Source organism: Pelobates fuscus, chromosome 8 (assembly GCF_036172605.1).
Source record: "Pelobates fuscus isolate aPelFus1 chromosome 8, aPelFus1.pri, whole genome shotgun sequence".
NCBI lineage: Eukaryota > Metazoa > Chordata > Amphibia > Anura > Pelobatidae > Pelobates > Pelobates fuscus.
Genome location: NC_086324.1, coordinates 85,293,382 through 85,312,332, shown reverse-complemented (window position 1 = coordinate 85,312,332; position 18,951 = coordinate 85,293,382). Strand labels below are relative to the sequence as shown.

Genomic DNA, 18,951 nt, shown 5'->3' with positions numbered 1-18,951 from the left:
ACTGATTTGAAACACTAATATTTGTGTTCAGCGAAGTCTCCTGAGTATAACAGTACCCCTCATGTACAGGTTTTATGGGGTTTTCAAAAGTTACAGAGTCAAATATAAGGCTTGCGTTTAAGTTTTTTCACATTGAAATTCGCCAGGTTGGTTATGCTGCCTTTGAGACCGTACGATAGCCCAGGAATGAAAATTGCCCCCATGATGGCATACCATTTGAAATAGTAGACAACCCACGGTATTGCAAATGGGGTATGTTCAGTCTTTTTAGTATCCACTTAGTCACAAACACTGGCCAAAATTGGCGTTCAAAGTAGTTTTTAGCATTTTCACACACAAACAAATAATAACACTAACTTTGGCCAGTGTTTGTGACTATGTGGCTACTTATTCTTATTCCTGGGCTACCATATGGTCTCAAAGGCAACGTAACCAATCTGGCGAATTTCAATGTGAAAAAACTTAAAAATGTTACATGCTATATTTGACCCTGTAACTTCCCAAAACACCATAAAACCTGTACATAGGGGGTACTGTTTTACACGTGAGACATTGCAGAATACAAATATGTGTATTTTATTCCAGTAAAAGCAAACAGTATTATGACACTCACCGTTAAAATGTCACGTAGAAGGCAATAATTAAGGGGACTAAGTAACCAGATTAAGTGTAACCCTAAATTTTGTATAGACAATGTAAGCATGAAATATATCTGCTAAAACTATATATTTGTTATTGCCAGATAGGACAGTAACTTTACCAATATATTTAAATAGTATTCAACATATATATTCTATTGTTGGGGTTATGCTTTGTAAACTCTAATTTCCCCTACTAACTTTTTTTTTTTTTTTTTTCCACAAGAGATTTATATCAAGAAAGAGGGAGGGCACTTTAGAGGCAGGCTTCTTATTCGGGCATGGACTAGGGTTTCCCCTCTTGTGTAGTTTTACTACTCTTATTTCATTGTGCCTATATGGCTTTCAATGTTCTCAACAGTATTAGGTTTTTACCTAATAGTCGGATGAATGATGGTGTTTGGACTATTTCAGAGTCCAAAGATAGGAAGTGTATGTTTTGGGTTTTTCTTTTTTTCTTTTTCTAGTGTGTTGTGGTTTTTTTTGAGCAGGAAGTCTATAAATATAGCTTGTGGTGTATCTCTATGTTAAAGTTTCTATCCTTAAATGTCCAGGGGCTCAATACAAACAAGAAAAGACATATATTGTATAACTCTTTGATGGAACAAAATATACAGGTTGCTTTCCTACAAGAAACACACTGGCTTAAAGATACCAGACAAACAGGGGATGGCAATTATATTTAATAAATATCTCAAATTAGATATTCTACATTGGGAACTAGATCCAGAAGCCAGGTTTATTATTTTGGTCTGCAAGATCGATGACAAGATTTTTACTTGGGTCAATGTGTATCTCCCTAATGTTGACCCAACAACTAAACTTTCTTTGATAATGGATAAAGTTGATAAAATTAATAAGGGATATCTGATCATTGCCTGTGACTTTAACTGTGTTAGTGATCCCAACTTAGATAGAACTACTCTATCTTCATCTGCTAACAAAGGACCCACTAAGCAGGCCAAAAAGTTAAATAATATCTGTAAACAATATAATTTATATGACATTTGGAGATTATTTTACCCCCTTAAAAAAGATTTTTCACATTTATCTGGAGTTTATGGTACTTACTCACGGATCGACTTCTGTCTAACAAATGCTACCACAATTCCACTCTTTAATTATATTAATATTAAGAAAAATACAAGGTCAGACCACAGCTTTGTTTTATTCGACCTTGGTGCTTCTCCTCCTCTCCTTCGTAATACCTGGAGACTGAATGATGTTCTTATAAAGGACACTAATAATAGGGAGGATCTGACCAAGTTATTAGAATATTTTTGGGCAGAAAATAACCCGGTAGATACCTCTCCCTTGATAAACTGGTGTACCCATAAATCTGTAATGAGGGGCTATATAATTAAAATAGGCCATGCCTTTAAGAAAAAAAAACGGCAAAAACCTGCCAGACCTATATATCGAATTTTATTCATGCTCAAAATTAAATAAACAACACTCTACCACTGAGTTGAGAACTCGTTTAAAAGAGCTGCAAAAACAAATAAATTTAAAAGAAGAGGAAAAAATTAAGATAAATATAAACAAATTAAAGCTAAGCAATTATTTTTCGGGTAACAGAGCGAGCAAAAGTTTAACTAGGAGATTACGTAATTATTATGCAAAAAATAGGGTAGAAAAATTAGTGGTCGATCAAATTATCTACTCTACCCCATCCCAGATTGGACAAAAGTTCAATCAGTTCTATCAGGACTTATATAGTCTTGTCGCGAACCCGAAATTTTCGGTTCGCGAACGGCGAACGCGAACTTCCGCAAATGTTCACGAACCGGCTAACCGCGCGAACCGCCATTGACTTCAATGGGCAGGCGAATTTTAAAACCAACAGGGACTCTTTCTGGCCACAAAAGTGATGGAAAAGTTGTTTCAAGGGGACTAACACCTGGACTGTGGCATGCCGGAGGGGGATCCATGGCAAAACTCCCATGGAAAATTGCACAGTTGATGCAGAGTCTGCTTTTAATCCATAAAGGGCAGAAATCACCTAACATTGACACCTGTCCTCAAAGCCCTGCCCTGATACACACTGACACAGAGCAGAATAGAGACTGTTCCCCGTCCTCAGAGACCATGATACACACTGACACAGAGCAGAATAGAGACTGTTACCCCTACATAGGGTCAATTGGCAGATATGGCGGGGTCGTGGGAGGGGGAGGATGACTTTCACCTCTTCCCCTGTTAGATTCCCGTTGTGCTGTGACATCACCCTTATACGATGTGTAAAGCATACTATTTAATTTGATCAGCATGGCCACTTGAGTTTTTATAGTTTTCACGCTGCTTGTAGTTTATATATGGTTCACAAAAATCAAACAAATGATAAAGTAAACATGTAAGGATTCAGAATATTCTTTCAAACCCTTACACATTGTGTGTACGTATTTTTTGTCTGAAGTTTGTGGCTTTAAAGAGGTTTACGTTGTTTCTATGATGTGCATAACATGTTCTTGTAAATGTTTGTTAAATTTTTCCTGGAATTGTAATTTTTCAATCTGAATAAAGATAGTCAAATCCCTGATACACACTGACACAGAGCAGAATAGGGACTGTTCCCCCTACATAGGGTCACTTGGCAGATATGGATTGACACCTATCCTAATGATCCCTGATACACACTGACACAGAGCAGAATAGAGACTGTTCCCCGTCCACAGAGTCCATGATACACACTGACACAGAGCAGAATAGAGACTGTTCCCCGTCCACAGAGACCATGATACACACTGACACAGAGCAGAATAGGGACTGTTACCCCTACATAGGGTCACTTGGCAGGTATGGATTGACACCTGTCCTCAAAACCCATGATACACACTGGGGGGAGCTACTGTCCTCCCCAACCCCTGCGCGGTGGGTGGGGGCCATAAATCACAATGGGGGGACCTACTGTCCTACCCCCCTCGGCCCCCACCCCTGCACGGTGGGTGGGGGCCATAAATCACAATGGGGGGGCCTACTTTCCTCCCCCCCGGCCCCCATCCCTGCGCGGTGGGTGGGGGGCATAAATCACAATGGGACGGACCTACTGATAGGAGTGGAGTATTGTTCATATCAGTTTAATACCTTCCGCGTCTCCTATCAGTGGACGTGTATATGGCAGCCATTTTAGGAACCGCACACCTGGGACCCGAGCAAGGTCACCTCGTTCAAGCTGCTCTGGTTCCTTGATGAGCCAGCTGCCCGTGAGTTAACATGTCCCGTGGAGAAGCACTCTGTCCTGTAAAGCCTCACCACAAAAAAAATTAAATAAATAGCACTCGGAGTGGTGAGTTTAGTAAATGTTCATATCAGTTTAATACCTTCCGCGTCTCCTATCAGTGGACGTGTATATGGCAGCCATTTTAGGAACCGCACACCTGGGACCCGAGCAAGGTCACCTCTTTCAACAGGCGACATGATTTGGCCCTGTAAAACTATCCTGGATATTCTCTACAATTTCTATGGATATGGCATTGATTTATGTAACAGGGAGATGGAAGAAGATGCTTGGTCGGTCCTCTTACTTGAAATTTGGGGCACTGCGCGGGCAACCTAATGTGCCACCAGATAGGAGTGGTGAGTTTAGTATTGTTCATATCAGTTTAATACCTTCCGCGTCTCCTATCAGAGGACATGTATATGGCAGCCATTTTAGACACACCCGCTTGAAGACAAGTAACTGCTATTCAATCTATAACAGTGAAAAATAAATTTTGGTTTTAAAAGCACGCTATAGAGACACCAGATATGATTGGCAATGTGCACTGGAACAGTTCTGCAGAGCACACGCTGAAGGAAGGACTGACAGAGCCGCTTGAAGGACACTGACTGGCTGCTATTAGCTTACACTAGAAACCTTTTTTCTTTGTAAAAGCACGCTATAGAGACACCAGATATGTGGCGAAACCAGCTTCGCCACTGTGAACTGGAGAGGCCTGGCTGCTAGCCTCCTGCCCTGCGACTACGGCCCATGGACATATTGCTCTATAAACACTATATTTGGGCATGTAATAATTTATATTGCTGCTACTGGCCCTTTAAAATCAGCGATGGACATATTGGGACTTTTGGGACTAATGTCCCTTTAAGACTTTGTAACATATCACAGTAATACTGTCTTAAATATTATGTAGGTATTTATGTGTTCAGTTAAACTGGGGATATGTAGAAATGTGTGTTTTATGTGTTAAATGTATCAGTATGTAATTTTATGTCTTTTACTGTCTTTTTGCAACCATGTGGTTAATGGAGTCTGACTCTAGTCCTAGATAATTGGATTACTTCTCCAATTATCTCCAGGGCAGAAGGGAGGAAGCCGGGATGCATTGTGGGGGATGTTTTACTTCTGTTTGAGCCAGATTGTGCCATGCTGCAAGCCAGGGCCCAAAAGATACTTTTAGTAACTTTTGAACCCCTGGTCTGATCCATGCCATTTTTTAATATGTTGTTCCCCTGAATGGATTGATTGTGGATATGTATTTTTATGTGAATGGGATGTATGGTTTTAAAGTTATGAAAGTTGTGTAAAAGTATATTTTACTCTGTATGCATAATGGGATTATGTGTCACACTAAGGGGAGGGGATGTGAGGGAGGTAACATCTATGTCATTGGTTCTTTTATGCCTCCCCCTGGGTGTGGCCTGTATGTGTGAGTTGGAAATAAAAGCCAGACTGGGTGTCCCAGTCTGGAGTCTTGCTTAACCCTCAAAGCGATGTGTCGTCTCGGTCTTTGGGGGAATGGGATTGTATGCTGACTGCCAAGAGTGTAAGCCGATGTCTGCTTTTCTTGTTCAGCTGTTCCAGTGTTCGTGTGGTTCCAGTCGGGAGAATGGTGTTTGCAGTAGCTGCCTGTGCATCTGGAAAGGGGATTATCGCCTAAACTGGGTTTTATCCTCTTGTAAGTGAAACGGTCCGTTACAATTGGTGGCAAGCGGCGGGATCGTTCCTACAACCAGAGGGACAGCTACAGACAACACCAATTCCTTGGAGTTACAAATTGAGGGCAACGTTAGCATTCGTGCAGCGCCCCTGGCAGCAGAGGTATCCAGCGACTTGGAGCAGACAAGTATGGAAGGCTCTGACGCTGAAGATGATTTTATGGCCAAGGTGAGGCAGCAAGTGGCCCAGTATGGGGGTTATATATCCATGGACACATTCCAGGGGATCTGGAACCAGGTCATGGCTGAGCAAAACTCAAAGATGGACGAAGAGTATGATGAGCAGGAAGAGTGGTACAGCAGCAGAGTAGAGGCTGCATCCGAGGAGGTTAGCCGCCCCCCCCCCCCCCCCCGAGGCAGCAGGAAAACCCGAAGTAGGGGTCCTCATAGATTGGTCCTGTGAGGAACCACAACAGGCAGGTGGAGATGGGACCGAGGTCTCTCTACCGGCCCTACAGGGATGCTGGGCAGTCGGCCCAGATCCCCAGCGGCAGTGTGTCACCCAGGGAGCTGATGGTGTCGTCCATCCTCCCCAGCGGCAGAGTAAGTCCCAGGGAGCTAAAGGTGTCGTCCTTCCTCCCCAGCGGCAGATTGTATCTCAGGGAGCTGAAGGTGCCGTCCTTCCTCCCCAGCGGCAGTGTGTGTCCCAGGGAGATGAAGGTGTCGTCCTTCCTCCCCAGCGGCAGGCTGAGTTACAGGAGGCAGAGGTTGTTGTTCCTGCCCCCCAGCAGAAAAGTGATATGCCAGGAAGGCAGTGTGAAGTAAAGGGAGAGGAGAGCAGCGTCCTCCCTCCCCAGCGGCAGTGTGTGTCTCCGGGAGCTGATGGTGTCGTCCATCCTCCCCAGCGGCAGGCTGAGTTACAGGGGGCAGAGGTTGTTGTTCCTGCCCCCCAGCAACAAAGTGATGTGCCAGGAAGGCAGTGTGAGGTGAAGGGAGAGGAGAGCAGCGTCCTCCCTCCCCAGCGGCAGTGTGTACCTCAGGGAGCAGAAGGTGCAATCCTTCCTCCCCAGCGGCAGTGTGTACCCCAGGGAGCTGATGGTGTCGTCCTTCCTCCCCAGCGGCAGTGTGTACCAAAGGGAGCAGAAGGTGCCATCCTTTCTCCCCAGCGGCAGTTTGCCATCCAGAGAGAGGAACTTGTTACACCCTCTCTCCCACGGCAACCTAACCCACCAAGGGGAGATGTTAAGCCCCACAACTGTGCAGATGGGACCGTAGTCTCTGCACTTACAGCACAAGGGATAGGGCCGATCGGTCCTGTTCCCCAGCCTCAGTGTGATGGATCCAAAGGGGAGACAGTCGGTCTCCCCCTCCGGCAGTCGAGCTGTGCACCTAAAGGGGAGACAGCCAGTCTCCAGCAACCAGGCGCCCACCAGACTACTCCCGTGGTAGTGCTGGCAACAGGACAGAGTACCGCTGGTCTCTGCCCCCTCAGCAACCCACCAAGGCAGCCTACCCGTCTCCCACCCAGCAGTGGTGAAACACCAGAACTTGGACAAAATCCTTCCTCACCCAGATGTAGTAACCGGTTAGTGTGGGTGGGCTGCTCTGTTATTTCTGTTTCGTGGGTGGGTTGCTGGACTAACCAGGGCACTGACCGGCAGAAAGTCAGGTACCCTGTTAGTCTAATTGGCAAAGGGGAGAAATGTGGCGAAACCAGCTTCGCCACTGTGAACTGGAGAGGCCTGGCTGCTAGCCTCCTGCCCTGCGACTACGGCCCATGGACATATTGCTCTATAAACACTATATTTGGGCATGTAATAATTTATATTGCTGCTACTGGCCCTTTAAAATCAGCGATGGACATATTGGGACTTTTGGGACTAATGTCCCTTTAAGACTTTGTAACATATCACAGTAATACTGTCTTAAATATTATGTAGGTATTTATGTGTTCAGTTAAACTGGGGATATGTAGAAATGTGTGTTTTATGTGTTAAATGTATCAGTATGTAATTTTATGTCTTTTACTGTCTTTTTGCAACCATGTGGTTAATGGAGTCTGACTCTAGTCCTAGATAATTGGATTACTTCTCCAATTATCTCCAGGGCAGAAGGGAGGAAGCCGGGATGCATTGTGGGGGATGTTTTACTTCTGTTTGAGCCAGATTGTGCCATGCTGCAAGCCAGGGCCCAAAAGATACTTTTAGTAACTTTTGAACCCCTGGTCTGATCCATGCCATTTTTTAATATGTTGTTCCCCTGAATGGATTGATTGTGGATATGTATTTTTATGTGAATGGGATGTATGGTTTTAAAGTTATGAAAGTTGTGTAAAAGTATATTTTACTCTGTATGCATAATGGGATTATGTGTCACACTAAGGGGAGGGGATGTGAGGGAGGTAACATCTATGTCATTGGTTCTTTTATGCCTCCCCCTGGGTGTGGCCTGTATGTGTGAGTTGGAAATAAAAGCCAGACTGGGTGTCCCAGTCTGGAGTCTTGCTTAACCCTCAAAGCGATGTGTCGTCTCGGTCTTTGGGGGAATGGGATTGTATGCTGACTGCCAAGAGTGTAAGCCGATGTCTGCTTTTCTTGTTCAGCTGTTCCAGTGTTCGTGTGGTTCCAGTCGGGAGAATGGTGTTTGCAGTAGCTGCCTGTGCATCTGGAAAGGGGATTATCGCCTAAACTGGGTTTTATCCTCTTGTAAGTGAAACGGTCCGTTACAAGATATGATTGGCAACTGTCAAAGCACGCTGGCACAGGTCTGCAGAGCACACGCTGAAGTAGGCCTGACACCCAGACGCTTGCAGACAACTAACTGCTCTTCTATTACAGTGAAAAAAAATTATTTCTTTTAAATGTAAAGCTTAACCTATTGTTAAAACAGATATGAGTGGTGGCACTGACTGTGCAAATGGGCAAGGCATCCAACCTGACACAGAAGCTGGCAGGCAGGCAACTGCTCTTCTATTACAGTGAAAAAAAATTATTTATTTTAAAGCAGCCTGATGTTATAGCCCTAAAAAGGGCTTTTTGGGGTGCTGTCCTTACAGCAGAGATCAGATGAGTCCTTCAGGATTGTAGTGGACACTGAATACCCTAGCCTAGCTATCAATTTCCCTATCTAATCAGCAGCAGCTAAACTTTCCCTCCTCTCACTAAGCATGCAGCTTCAGAATGAATCGAAAATGGATGCTGGGAGGGAGGTTGGAGGGTGTGGAAGGGAGGGAGTGCTGCTGATTGGCTGTAATGTGTCTGCTGACCGAGAGGCACAGGGTCAAAGTTTGCCCAATGATGACGAATAGGGGGCGGATCGAACTGCGCATGTGTCCGCCCGCCGCGGCGAACGCGAACACGCTAAGTTCGCCGGGAACTGTTCGCCGGCGGACAGTTCGGTACATCACTAGACTTATACAATCTAAAACTGTCTCCAGAAATAACGGACATCCAAAGTTATTTATCTAGCTCACTAATTCTGAGAATTTCTTCCCAGGATCTGACCAATTTAAATAAAAAAAATTTCCCTGTAGAAGTTCAATCTCAAATTGATAGACTAGCTACAAATAAAACTCCTGGCCCTGACGGCTTTACAAATTTATATTATGAATACATAAAGTTCCAGCTATTAAAGCCTCTCACTGAAATGTTTAATCAAGTTGCAGAAAATGAGGGGATTCCAAAGGAATTACTACAGTCAAATATTGTCCCTATTTTGAAACAGGACAAAGACATTTCGGACCCAAGAAATTATAGATCGATCGCATTAATTAATGTAGATATGAAAATATACTCTGCCATTATTGCCGAGAGATTAAAAACTATTATAACTAAACGTATTCATCCGGATCAAATAGGGTTCATTCCTGGTAGATGGGCATCAAATAACACCCGAAAGCTGATTGACATTATTAGTTTAGTCAAAGTCCATGCTGAGCCCCTCCTGGCCCTGTCTTTAGACGCCGAAAAAGCGTTTGACAGGGTCAGGTGGAGCTACTTAAGAGAACTCCTTAAGGCATATGGCTTTAAAGGATGGATATATACTGCAATTTTAGTCTTGTTTTCTACTCCTTCGGCTAGAACCATAGGCTGGTTCGACCTTAAAAATGGAACAATACAGGGTTGTCCTTAGTCACCCCTTCTCTATATCTTGTCTCTTGAACCTCTTGCTGTTAATATCAGAAATAATCAGTTAATAAAGGGGGTTCCTACGAAATCTAATGATATTAAGATTGCATTATATGCTGATGATGCTTTGGTTACCCTTACATCTCCGGAGTACTCACTTGCGGCACTAATGGTAGAAATTGACAAGTTTTCAAATATCTCTAATTTTAAGTTAAATATTTCGAAATCTACTGCTTTAACCATTAACCTGTCTTCGGATCAGGTTGAAAGGTTATCCCAAAAATTCGAATTTATTTGGACTGATAGAGAAATAAATTACTTGGATCTCAGTTTTCCTGCTAACGCCTCTCATGTAATGGAGAGGAATTTTATGCACTTAATGAAAGACATGAATCAAAACTTAAGAAAATGGAAACATTTAGAAACTCTGTGGACAGGTAGAATTAATATTATAAATTCTTATATTTTACCTAAATGGCTGTACTTGTTCTCTATGGTCCCTCTTAAAATTCCTAAGGCTTGGTTAGCAATGATTCAATCTGCCATTAATAAATTTATTTTGAAAAATAAAAAGCCTAGAATTAGTCAAAAAAATATCTCTAAAAAATTGTCTCAGGGAGGGCTTAATTTTCCAAATATTTCTAATCTTTATTATGCCAATACTATTCGGCATATATATACTCTACAAGAACCACACTTTATTTCTGAACCATGGTATACCATGGAATCTGAAGCTATCCATTCTTCTAGACTCTACTTTCATATATGGTCAGATCCTGGGAAGCTCTCTAGGGACTTGCCTAACTGTTTGTCTTTGGCGCAATCCTTGGAAATATGGGCTGAAATTAAGAAAATTTTGGGTTTTACTCACCTAATTCCTAGAACGTGTAAACTAAATATATTAGAAAATAATTTAGAGGACTTATCATTGAGACACTGGGCCAACAAAGATACATTAACCCTATCGGATATTATGCAAGGAGACATTATTTTGCCCTTCCAGCAGATTGTGGATAATTTTCATATTCCGTCTAAAGAAATATTTACCTACCTTCGTATCAAACATTATATTCAGAAACATGTTATTCAATCTTCTTTTCCTTGGGCTAAAGAGTTGCAAATTGTATTTTGTTATCAAACTGTACCCAAGGTTATTTCTGTTGCTAATTCTCTTTTCAAAGGTTTAGATACCATCCCTTATAAATTGATAAAAACATGGGAGAATGAATTAAACCTAGTGATTTATCCAAAGGGCTGGCTTTCCTCTATAATCCTTGTAAATAAATTTGTACACGGCCTAAACCTGACCGAGTGTCACTTTAAGCTACTTCACAGATGGTATTACACTCCGACAAGGTTGGCCAAAATGTATAATACCCAAGATTCTACTTGTTGGAGATGCGGTACCTATTCTGGTACATATATCCATATATGGTGGGCTTGCCCAGCACTTAAGTCACTCTGGGCCTGGGCATTTAATATTTTTTCTGAAATATCCTTTAACGAGGCATCTTTTAATGAAATAAATAAAAATCCAGCCTCGGCCCTTTTACATCTGAATTGGCCCTTTAAATCACGTAAACACATCTGTTTAGCCATTCATTGTTTTATCGCAGTTACAATTACCATTGTGAGACAGTGGAAATCCTCTAATCATTTCCAGAAAATCTCCCTGATTAACCAAATTAAATTCCAATTGACAATGGAAAATGATATTACCAAAAATTGTTTAGCGGTCTCAAAAAAAAAAAAAAAAGAGACTGGTACTCAACTTGGCTTCAAAATTGTTCTTTACTATATGGTAATCTATAAATTTAATTAAGTAGATTAAATGGAAGTATGGTACTTGTAATTTTTTTCTGGACAGTCGAAAACAACTCAGGGATTGTATGTAATTAAATTTGTGTTTACTTTCTATTTTTATTCCTCTGTTACAGACATTTGTTTGTGTCATTCCAAGGACTTTCTGGCTTTTTAAAGAACTTTTTTTTTGTGTGTGTTTTCTACACTCGATTGATTGTGATATATATATGAACTCACTCTATTTATGAAGATGATTTATCTATACCAATCGTCTGTATTATGTATGTTGCATGTATGCATTTTGAACTTTTTTTGTACTATAAAAACAAAATTTTCAATAAAAAACTATTTAAACAAAAAAAAGTCACGTAGAACTAAAAAAAATTTTACAATTCTTATTTTTTCCCATTTTTATATATTTTATTCATATTAAATTATGTTTCATACCTAAATATTTGATGCTAAATGAAAGCCCTGTTTCCCCTGAATAAAATTATATTTAATAAGTGTGAGTGCACATAATATGACAGAGGTGAATTACCCCTGAACATACATATAGCGCAAATTCAAGTTTTTGTTTACGTTTTGTTTTGATCACAACGTGTACATTTGGCTGAGTCCTCAAGGGGTTAAAATAGCATGGGTGGCAAATGAGTAATGGTAAATACATTAGGTACATTTTAAAAGAATTATCCCTCTGCATCTGCAATCAAATTGCAATTGTAATAAATGCTAATATGTGAATATGTGATTTCTTCCTCATTTAAATCTGTAAACTTTTATCTTTAACTTGTCCTTTGGATGTAATTGAAAATAATTGAAATATCGAAAGTATATATACAGAGAGTGATAGGGTGATACAGAAAGAGTATAGAATATAGTAGAAACTTTTTAATTATCTTGAATTATTATCTATTTTGTAAGGTTTATAAAGGCTATGTGGATGACCCTAGGAATACAGACAATGCTTGGATAGAAACATCTGCAGTTAGTTTGCATTTTGAAAGTCAAGATGACCCAGAGCTACAACAACTAAACCAAGTAAGAACATTTTTCTTTGATATAACAGACGTTATAGAATGTTTTACTCTGTAAATGGTACATAAAAAAAAATGTTTAAAGAAAATTAAAATTAATTATTATTATTATTAAACAAATGTTTTAATTAAAAAAAACATTTTATTTTATTTATTCATTATTTCCTGCCTCTTGAAAAATGAACACATGTATAAAAATATTTTACTGAGCAGAGAGAATATGGTGTTGCTAAATTAAAATGCTAACACATTTATTGCAAAATGAATATACTATAGAACATAACATAAACTGAATATAAAATAAGGATTCTGAAACCACCACTTAACTTTTTCCTATATATGTTTTGTTTGCCAATACACTTTCAAATTTGGAAGGACTTTAGCACTGTGTAATTTTTTTAGTTTATTTATCGGGTTCAATTTGTCTTTATATATAAAATTTATATATCTACTTTATTTATTCAAAAACAATTATGGTTTATCTTTGATACAAGTAAATCATAACGGAAAATACAAAACATAGAATAAATAAAAAAAAATATAGAAAAAAAAAATAAATATATATATATATATATATATATGCGCATTTCTGGAAAAAAGAAGGACCACCAAATTGAATAGTGTAAAATAAAAGGGGAGCAGTGGGTGGGCTAAAACAGGCATTATTGGCCCAGTGAGAGGGGTGGCTCATGTTTTTTTTATAGCCAAGTAACCCCTCCCACAGTTACAGGCTACGCTCTTTGCATTCTTGAAGTGGCACTACAAGCACTGTGTTGCACTTTACTGTTTATATAAGGGCTGCACTACTTTGTGTTAAATGTGTCTATGTTGTATGTGAAGAGAAATTACATACTGTAATATATCAGCAGCTGTTATTTTAAAATTTCTGGCACTTTATATAATCACTAAGGAAGAAGTATTCACTAAATAAGTGCTTTTGCACATCCACGTTTTAGTGACTTAGAAACAAATATTGCCTACCTTATACAAAAAGTGCTGCTTTTGTCTAAAAAGTGTAAAAGTATCAACAAAGTTTCAGTTGATAGGAGATAGAAGAACTATACATGGGTAAACATCAGCTGAATCATTCTGTATAATCAAATCATGCATATTCTATGTATTGAAACAGAATTTTTAATAAATCAAATAAATTAAAATAAAATTTGCCATGGTGACCATGATAAGTTCACCATGATGTGTGCTTGTGAAATAGTATTTTTGCTTGACAGTCACACTTTAAGACCTATCAAATTGACTTTGTAACATATCCACTTCTGATAAACTATTGTAACTGATGTTAAATGAAGACATTTTGACTACATGTGTTAATTTAATTATTTTCTATCCTGCTTTAAACCAGAATATACAAAGCAATGATCCAGACATATGTATCCGGTGGCAAGTTGTGGACCAGCAAATTCCTCTTTATGCAAACCACAAAGACATTCTCCAGAAGGCAGTAGATTGTCATCATGCATATTATTAAAACAGTTGTATGTCTGTTAGTGCTCTTTATTGTTCTGTTGTGAACTAAAATAAAATGGATTTAATTTCAATCTTTATGTATGTTTCACAGTTTGTATAATAATTAGATATTAATCTTCATAGTTTGTAACTTTCTTATTATTTTATTATTGACAAAACACACTTCAAGGAAACCAATTATGTACAACGCAATTCTGGTTTCAATTTACAGTGTAATTTCTAAAACATGTTTCAAAATTAAGGTACATCTGTAATTAAGACAAATACTTGCAGGAATTTGAATTATTTTTATTTTATTTTTTAGATACAGTATGTACATACAATCAGTGCTGTATTTGCCTTGGACGGCACTAACCAGGGGGTGGCAAAAAATGCTGCCCACAGACGCCCACTCGGGCTTCCCTTGTGTTCCCCCTGTAATGGGGGAGTGCATCAGGTGGCCTGATGTCCACCTTCTGGACCCCCTGATGGCGTGTGGCTGTGTTAGAATCAAAGGTGTCGAGGGAGCTGTGACCTCCCTGCTCTGCACCCTCGCGCGCCGTTTGCTGATGCCGCAGGAGCCAGAATATGACTTAATTCTGACTCCCATCATCAGTAGACAGCCTGCATTGCACCTTGGAGGTTTATAGCGCCATCCCCGTGCGTGCTGGAGTCTGTGGGTAGCACATTGTGTTGAGAGTGAAGGTGGAGCGACTTTTGCATCGAGTTTTGGAGCCATTCTGGATTTTTTTTACAGTGGTTTTGGGACTTTTTGGTGCATTTCTCAAGAGGTGGAAAGGTAGGGAGCGGAGCTTCATCATTTGCATGCCTTGTACTGTGTGTTCTGCATTGTGGGTTTCCATGCCAGCTCATTTTGACTTTTTTTCTGACCTCCAGAATGGATTAATTAAGGGAATCACAACAGTAGCACTAGTCCGACAATATATTGGGATACAGAAGAGAAACATAAAGAGTTATTAGTCAATATGCTCGCAGATCTGTGTGAACATTTTATGCCAGTAACCACTTAAATGTCATAGAGTATAGAATATACTTCAATACATAGTACGTAATGAGGTAATACAATGTAACTAAACTCTTGTGTCAGCCTACAATGAGGCATTGCTTTAAGGATTGCGTGGGTACCTTCCCGACTGATCTATATTTCCTACAGGCTCTTAGATAAACATGTCTATCGGCCTATGTATGGGTCGTGAGTTTCTGCCTTCTGTGACTTTCCGTGCTTGATTGGTTGGCGTGCGGACTGGTTAGAGAACAACATACTGTCTAGGGAAGGGGAAATGGATACAGAAAGAAAAAAGAAGGGAGAGTGGTTAACTCTCTACAATCATCACTGTCATTTCCTCTTCGTAACCAAGAAACAGAAGGCAAAGGGGTCACAGAGGCATCAGCAGAGATGTTTTTTTGTATACCACTCTTACCACGGTTGCCACGCTGTGTGAAACGAGTCCCTATCTTTTGGTGTTTTTATGGCCATGCGCTCGTATGTATTAAATAAGTGGATTTTTTCCATGAGTTGGGCCCTAGTGGAGCACACTTGTTGTTTCCAGTTGAGGGCTATCAAGCTACGTGCTGCTAGTATAATCAATGCCCCTATTTGTTTGGAAGCCTTGGGTTGCCTGTCTGGGAATTTCAGAAATAAACATGTTTTTATAGATGTTTGTATTTCTGTTAGCCCCACCCCCTTCATGATGTGAGCTACCAAGTCCCAGAGTGGAGCAATATTTGGGTAACGCCACCAGATGTGGGTCATATTGCCCTCTTCTCGTTTGCAGTGCCAACATGTGCTGAAAGTCATGGGAATACATCTTGTTTAGTTTGTGTGGCATGTAATACCATTTATAAATAACTTCATATGAGCTTCTACATGTGGGTAGCATTTGGTAAGGCCTTTCAGCACATTTATTGGGGCAAGCCATTCTTGCTCGCTGACTATCCTATTCTGCTTTTAGCTGCCATGGCTTAACAAAGGGAAAGGGTATATCTGGCAAGGTTTCCCTTAGCGTGCTATAACATAATGATAAAGCTTTGGGGTGTCTTGGTGACTTCCAGCATCTATCATAAATCTTACGGGCTGCAACACTGAGGGAGGAGGTGGCAGGTCTTTACAACTGTACCTGTACATATGAATTTGGTAAGAGGTAGACTTTTTGTAAATCCAGGAAGGGTATGATCTCCCCTGTTTTGCATGTATCCCCTATAGTGCGTATTCCCTTATTATACCAGGACTTGAAAGTGAGCCATGTGGAGAAAACCACAATGTGAACAATGGTGTGTCATTATTGTACCTATGAGGGTCCTCTAGGAGTGATCTGAATTGGTCCCATTGCGAGAGTGAGAGTAGTGTAGTTGGGAGTAATTTCAAAATTTTTGGTCTTATATGTTTTGGTGTCCACATTAGGTAACATAGTGTGGATCCTGTCACTCTAAGGTTTTCCATGTCCACCCCTTTGTTTCATGCATTTTGATTGCAGATTCCAACAGGAAGGCCTTGTGGTACATCACTAAATTCGGTAGCCCTACCCCTCCCTGCGTGGGATGTTTTTGCATAAGTGAAAGTGGGATGCAATATTTCTGGGAGTCCCACACGTCCGAGTTAATAATTTTCTGTATTCTGTATGCAGAGAGACCTAAACATGAAAGCTTTACTGATTTCCCTTTCGAGAAGACCGTAGTACATATGTCCGGTAAGGTCTTGTAATTCAGGTTAAAGGTGGATTGTAGGGAGGATGCCAATTTTACCCCTAAGAAGGTTAGGCTAGACTTCCTACAGTCAAACTGATAGCATTGGGAAAGTTTCTGTATTGTGTGTGTTGGTAATCTGATTGGTAATGCTTCGGTTTTTACTTGGGTTTAGTTTGTAATAGGAGATGTCTCCACATTCCTTTAGCAAGTGGAGAAGAGCTGGTACCGAGATGAGTGGGTGTTCTAATGATAGTAGGATATCGTCTGCGAACATCGAGAGTCAGTATTCGACTTCACCTATGCGTACCCCACGTATATCAGGGAGGTGTCTTATTTTATAATCCAGCGGTTCCAGAGAGAGAATGAACAGCAGGGGCGAGTAGGAGAACCCTGTCTATAGCCATTAACGAACTGAAATTAGGTAGATATAAACCCTGCGTTGAAAACTTGGACTGCTGGGTAGTTGTAAAGAGCTAAGAAACCTTCTGTAAAAGTAGTAGGAAAGCTGAATTTCAGGAGGACCCACTCCATGTATTGCCAATTAAGTCTGTTGAAAAGCCTTCTCCTTGTCTAGTGCCAGGAGAAGACTTTCAGTGTTCGCCAGTTAACCAGTATAATGGCTGCTTTTGTGTGTATATATATATATATATATATATATATATATATATATATATATATATATATATATATATATATATATATATATTTGTGGTCAAGGCATAAAGCCGTAGAGTTAGTAACTTCAAACAATAAGATATGAAAAGTCAGTTGTGGTGTGCCGTAACTGACGATGTAGTAGGCCTGAAATAAAAGAGGGCCTACCTCAAGAATTGCTTTAAAGGAGGAGAGGTGGGTGGGACAAATCTCAAGACCTGAGCCGGTAGCAGGCGAAGGGCTGGAGCTCCTTAAGAAGGGGACTCAAGCCCCTCCCACAACTTCAGGCCCTGCCTTCCATTTGTGGTCAAGGCATAAAGCCGTAGAGTTAGTAACTTAAAACAATAAGATATGAAAAGTCAGTTGTGGTGTGCCGTAACTGACGATGTAGTAGGCCTGAAATAAAAGAGGGCAAAAAGATGAAACCAGTTTATTCAGCCTACAATACATATACGATTATCACACAATCATGTTCTTAAATGCTAAACGTACTTCCTGCACTGGCTGGGGAATGTATCGTGTATAAGCTGTGGACTTCCAGCGGCCCATGATCTTAATGATATGTGCAGGGATATTCTTTTTTGAAGCGGTAGTCGCGGCTCCTATGCGAAATGAATGACCAGAATATTTGGACGGGTTTAGCCCCAAACGTGTAAACAACGTTCTTACGTAAAGCATGAACTTACTAATGGTGAGTGTTTTACCGTACAAGGCTAGTAGTGGTTGATGTGGTGTCATTGGTATGGATAAAAGATACTGGTCGAAGACTACCACGGGACACCATTTGTTGTCAGTAGGGTAGTAGGGTATGGTGACCGTCTGTCCCTTCATACTAGTTTTCGTATGGAGTAGGAGCAGTGTATAGTGGTCGTGTGTTTTGACTAGGTCAGCTCTTGTGATGAAGTTTGGGGTGTTGTAGTTAGCAGTGGTAAATTCCTTTGGCCGAAGGAACCCATAGAATGCCAAGTATATGGCTGTTTTGATGACCTGATTTGTGCAAGTCTCAAACGGTGAAGTGTCTAACAGATTTGATAGTGATTGGAATAGAATGTCATGTATGGGTAATCTGGAAGGTGTAGGTACCGGGGTGGAGTCCTTGATACCTTTCAGAATAGACTTTACTTGGTAAGAGGAGAGGAACCGTTGTTTATCAGGCCATGTAGTAAGGATGTGGTGTTGAATACCCGTGATGTATAATTTAATAGTGTTAAAGGATAGTTTTAAGTGAAGGTGGCAAAAAGAAATAAGCGCAATCATAGTACTCATAGCAAATTTGTCAGCAATTTTGTGTTCCATCACAAATTTATTAAACAACAGAAAAGCCCTATCAAACTTTTTTAGTATTTACAGAAAGTCCCAATTGTGAGAGATGATATCCATGAGCGAGTAATCTGTTTAGTCCAAGGTCATCTCCTGCCACTGTGGTACGGGAGTGGGTGTTAAGGCCGCTTTGGGTAGGGCCGCCCGGAACTCCTGAAAATGAGATCGGGATAAATGGTCGGCGGCAACATTTAGAATCCCAGGGACATGTACACAATTCAGGAAACACTGTATTTCGCTGCTTGCCATGTGAGATTCCTAACGAACCGCATGATGGTCAGTGAAGCGGAACGTCCCTTGTTAACAATATGGCATGTTGCCATG

The 18,951-nt window shown here is 40.5% G+C and overlaps 1 protein-coding gene across 1 annotated transcript in view; it reads left to right on the top strand.

Annotated features, from left to right (window-relative positions):
- The window catches only part of TRPM2 (transient receptor potential cation channel subfamily M member 2), a 302,532-nt gene extending 288,549 nt beyond the window's left edge, over positions 1–13,983 (top strand). Inside the window, exons 33-34 of the mRNA XM_063430124.1 lie at positions 12,371–12,487; positions 13,844–13,983. Of these exons, the coding sequence (XP_063286194.1) occupies positions 12,371–12,487; positions 13,844–13,969 (243 nt within the window). The 3' untranslated portion in view covers positions 13,970–13,983. The remainder of the gene's footprint in view (positions 1–12,370; positions 12,488–13,843) is intronic.
- Positions 13,984–18,951: the final 4,968 nt, after the last annotated feature.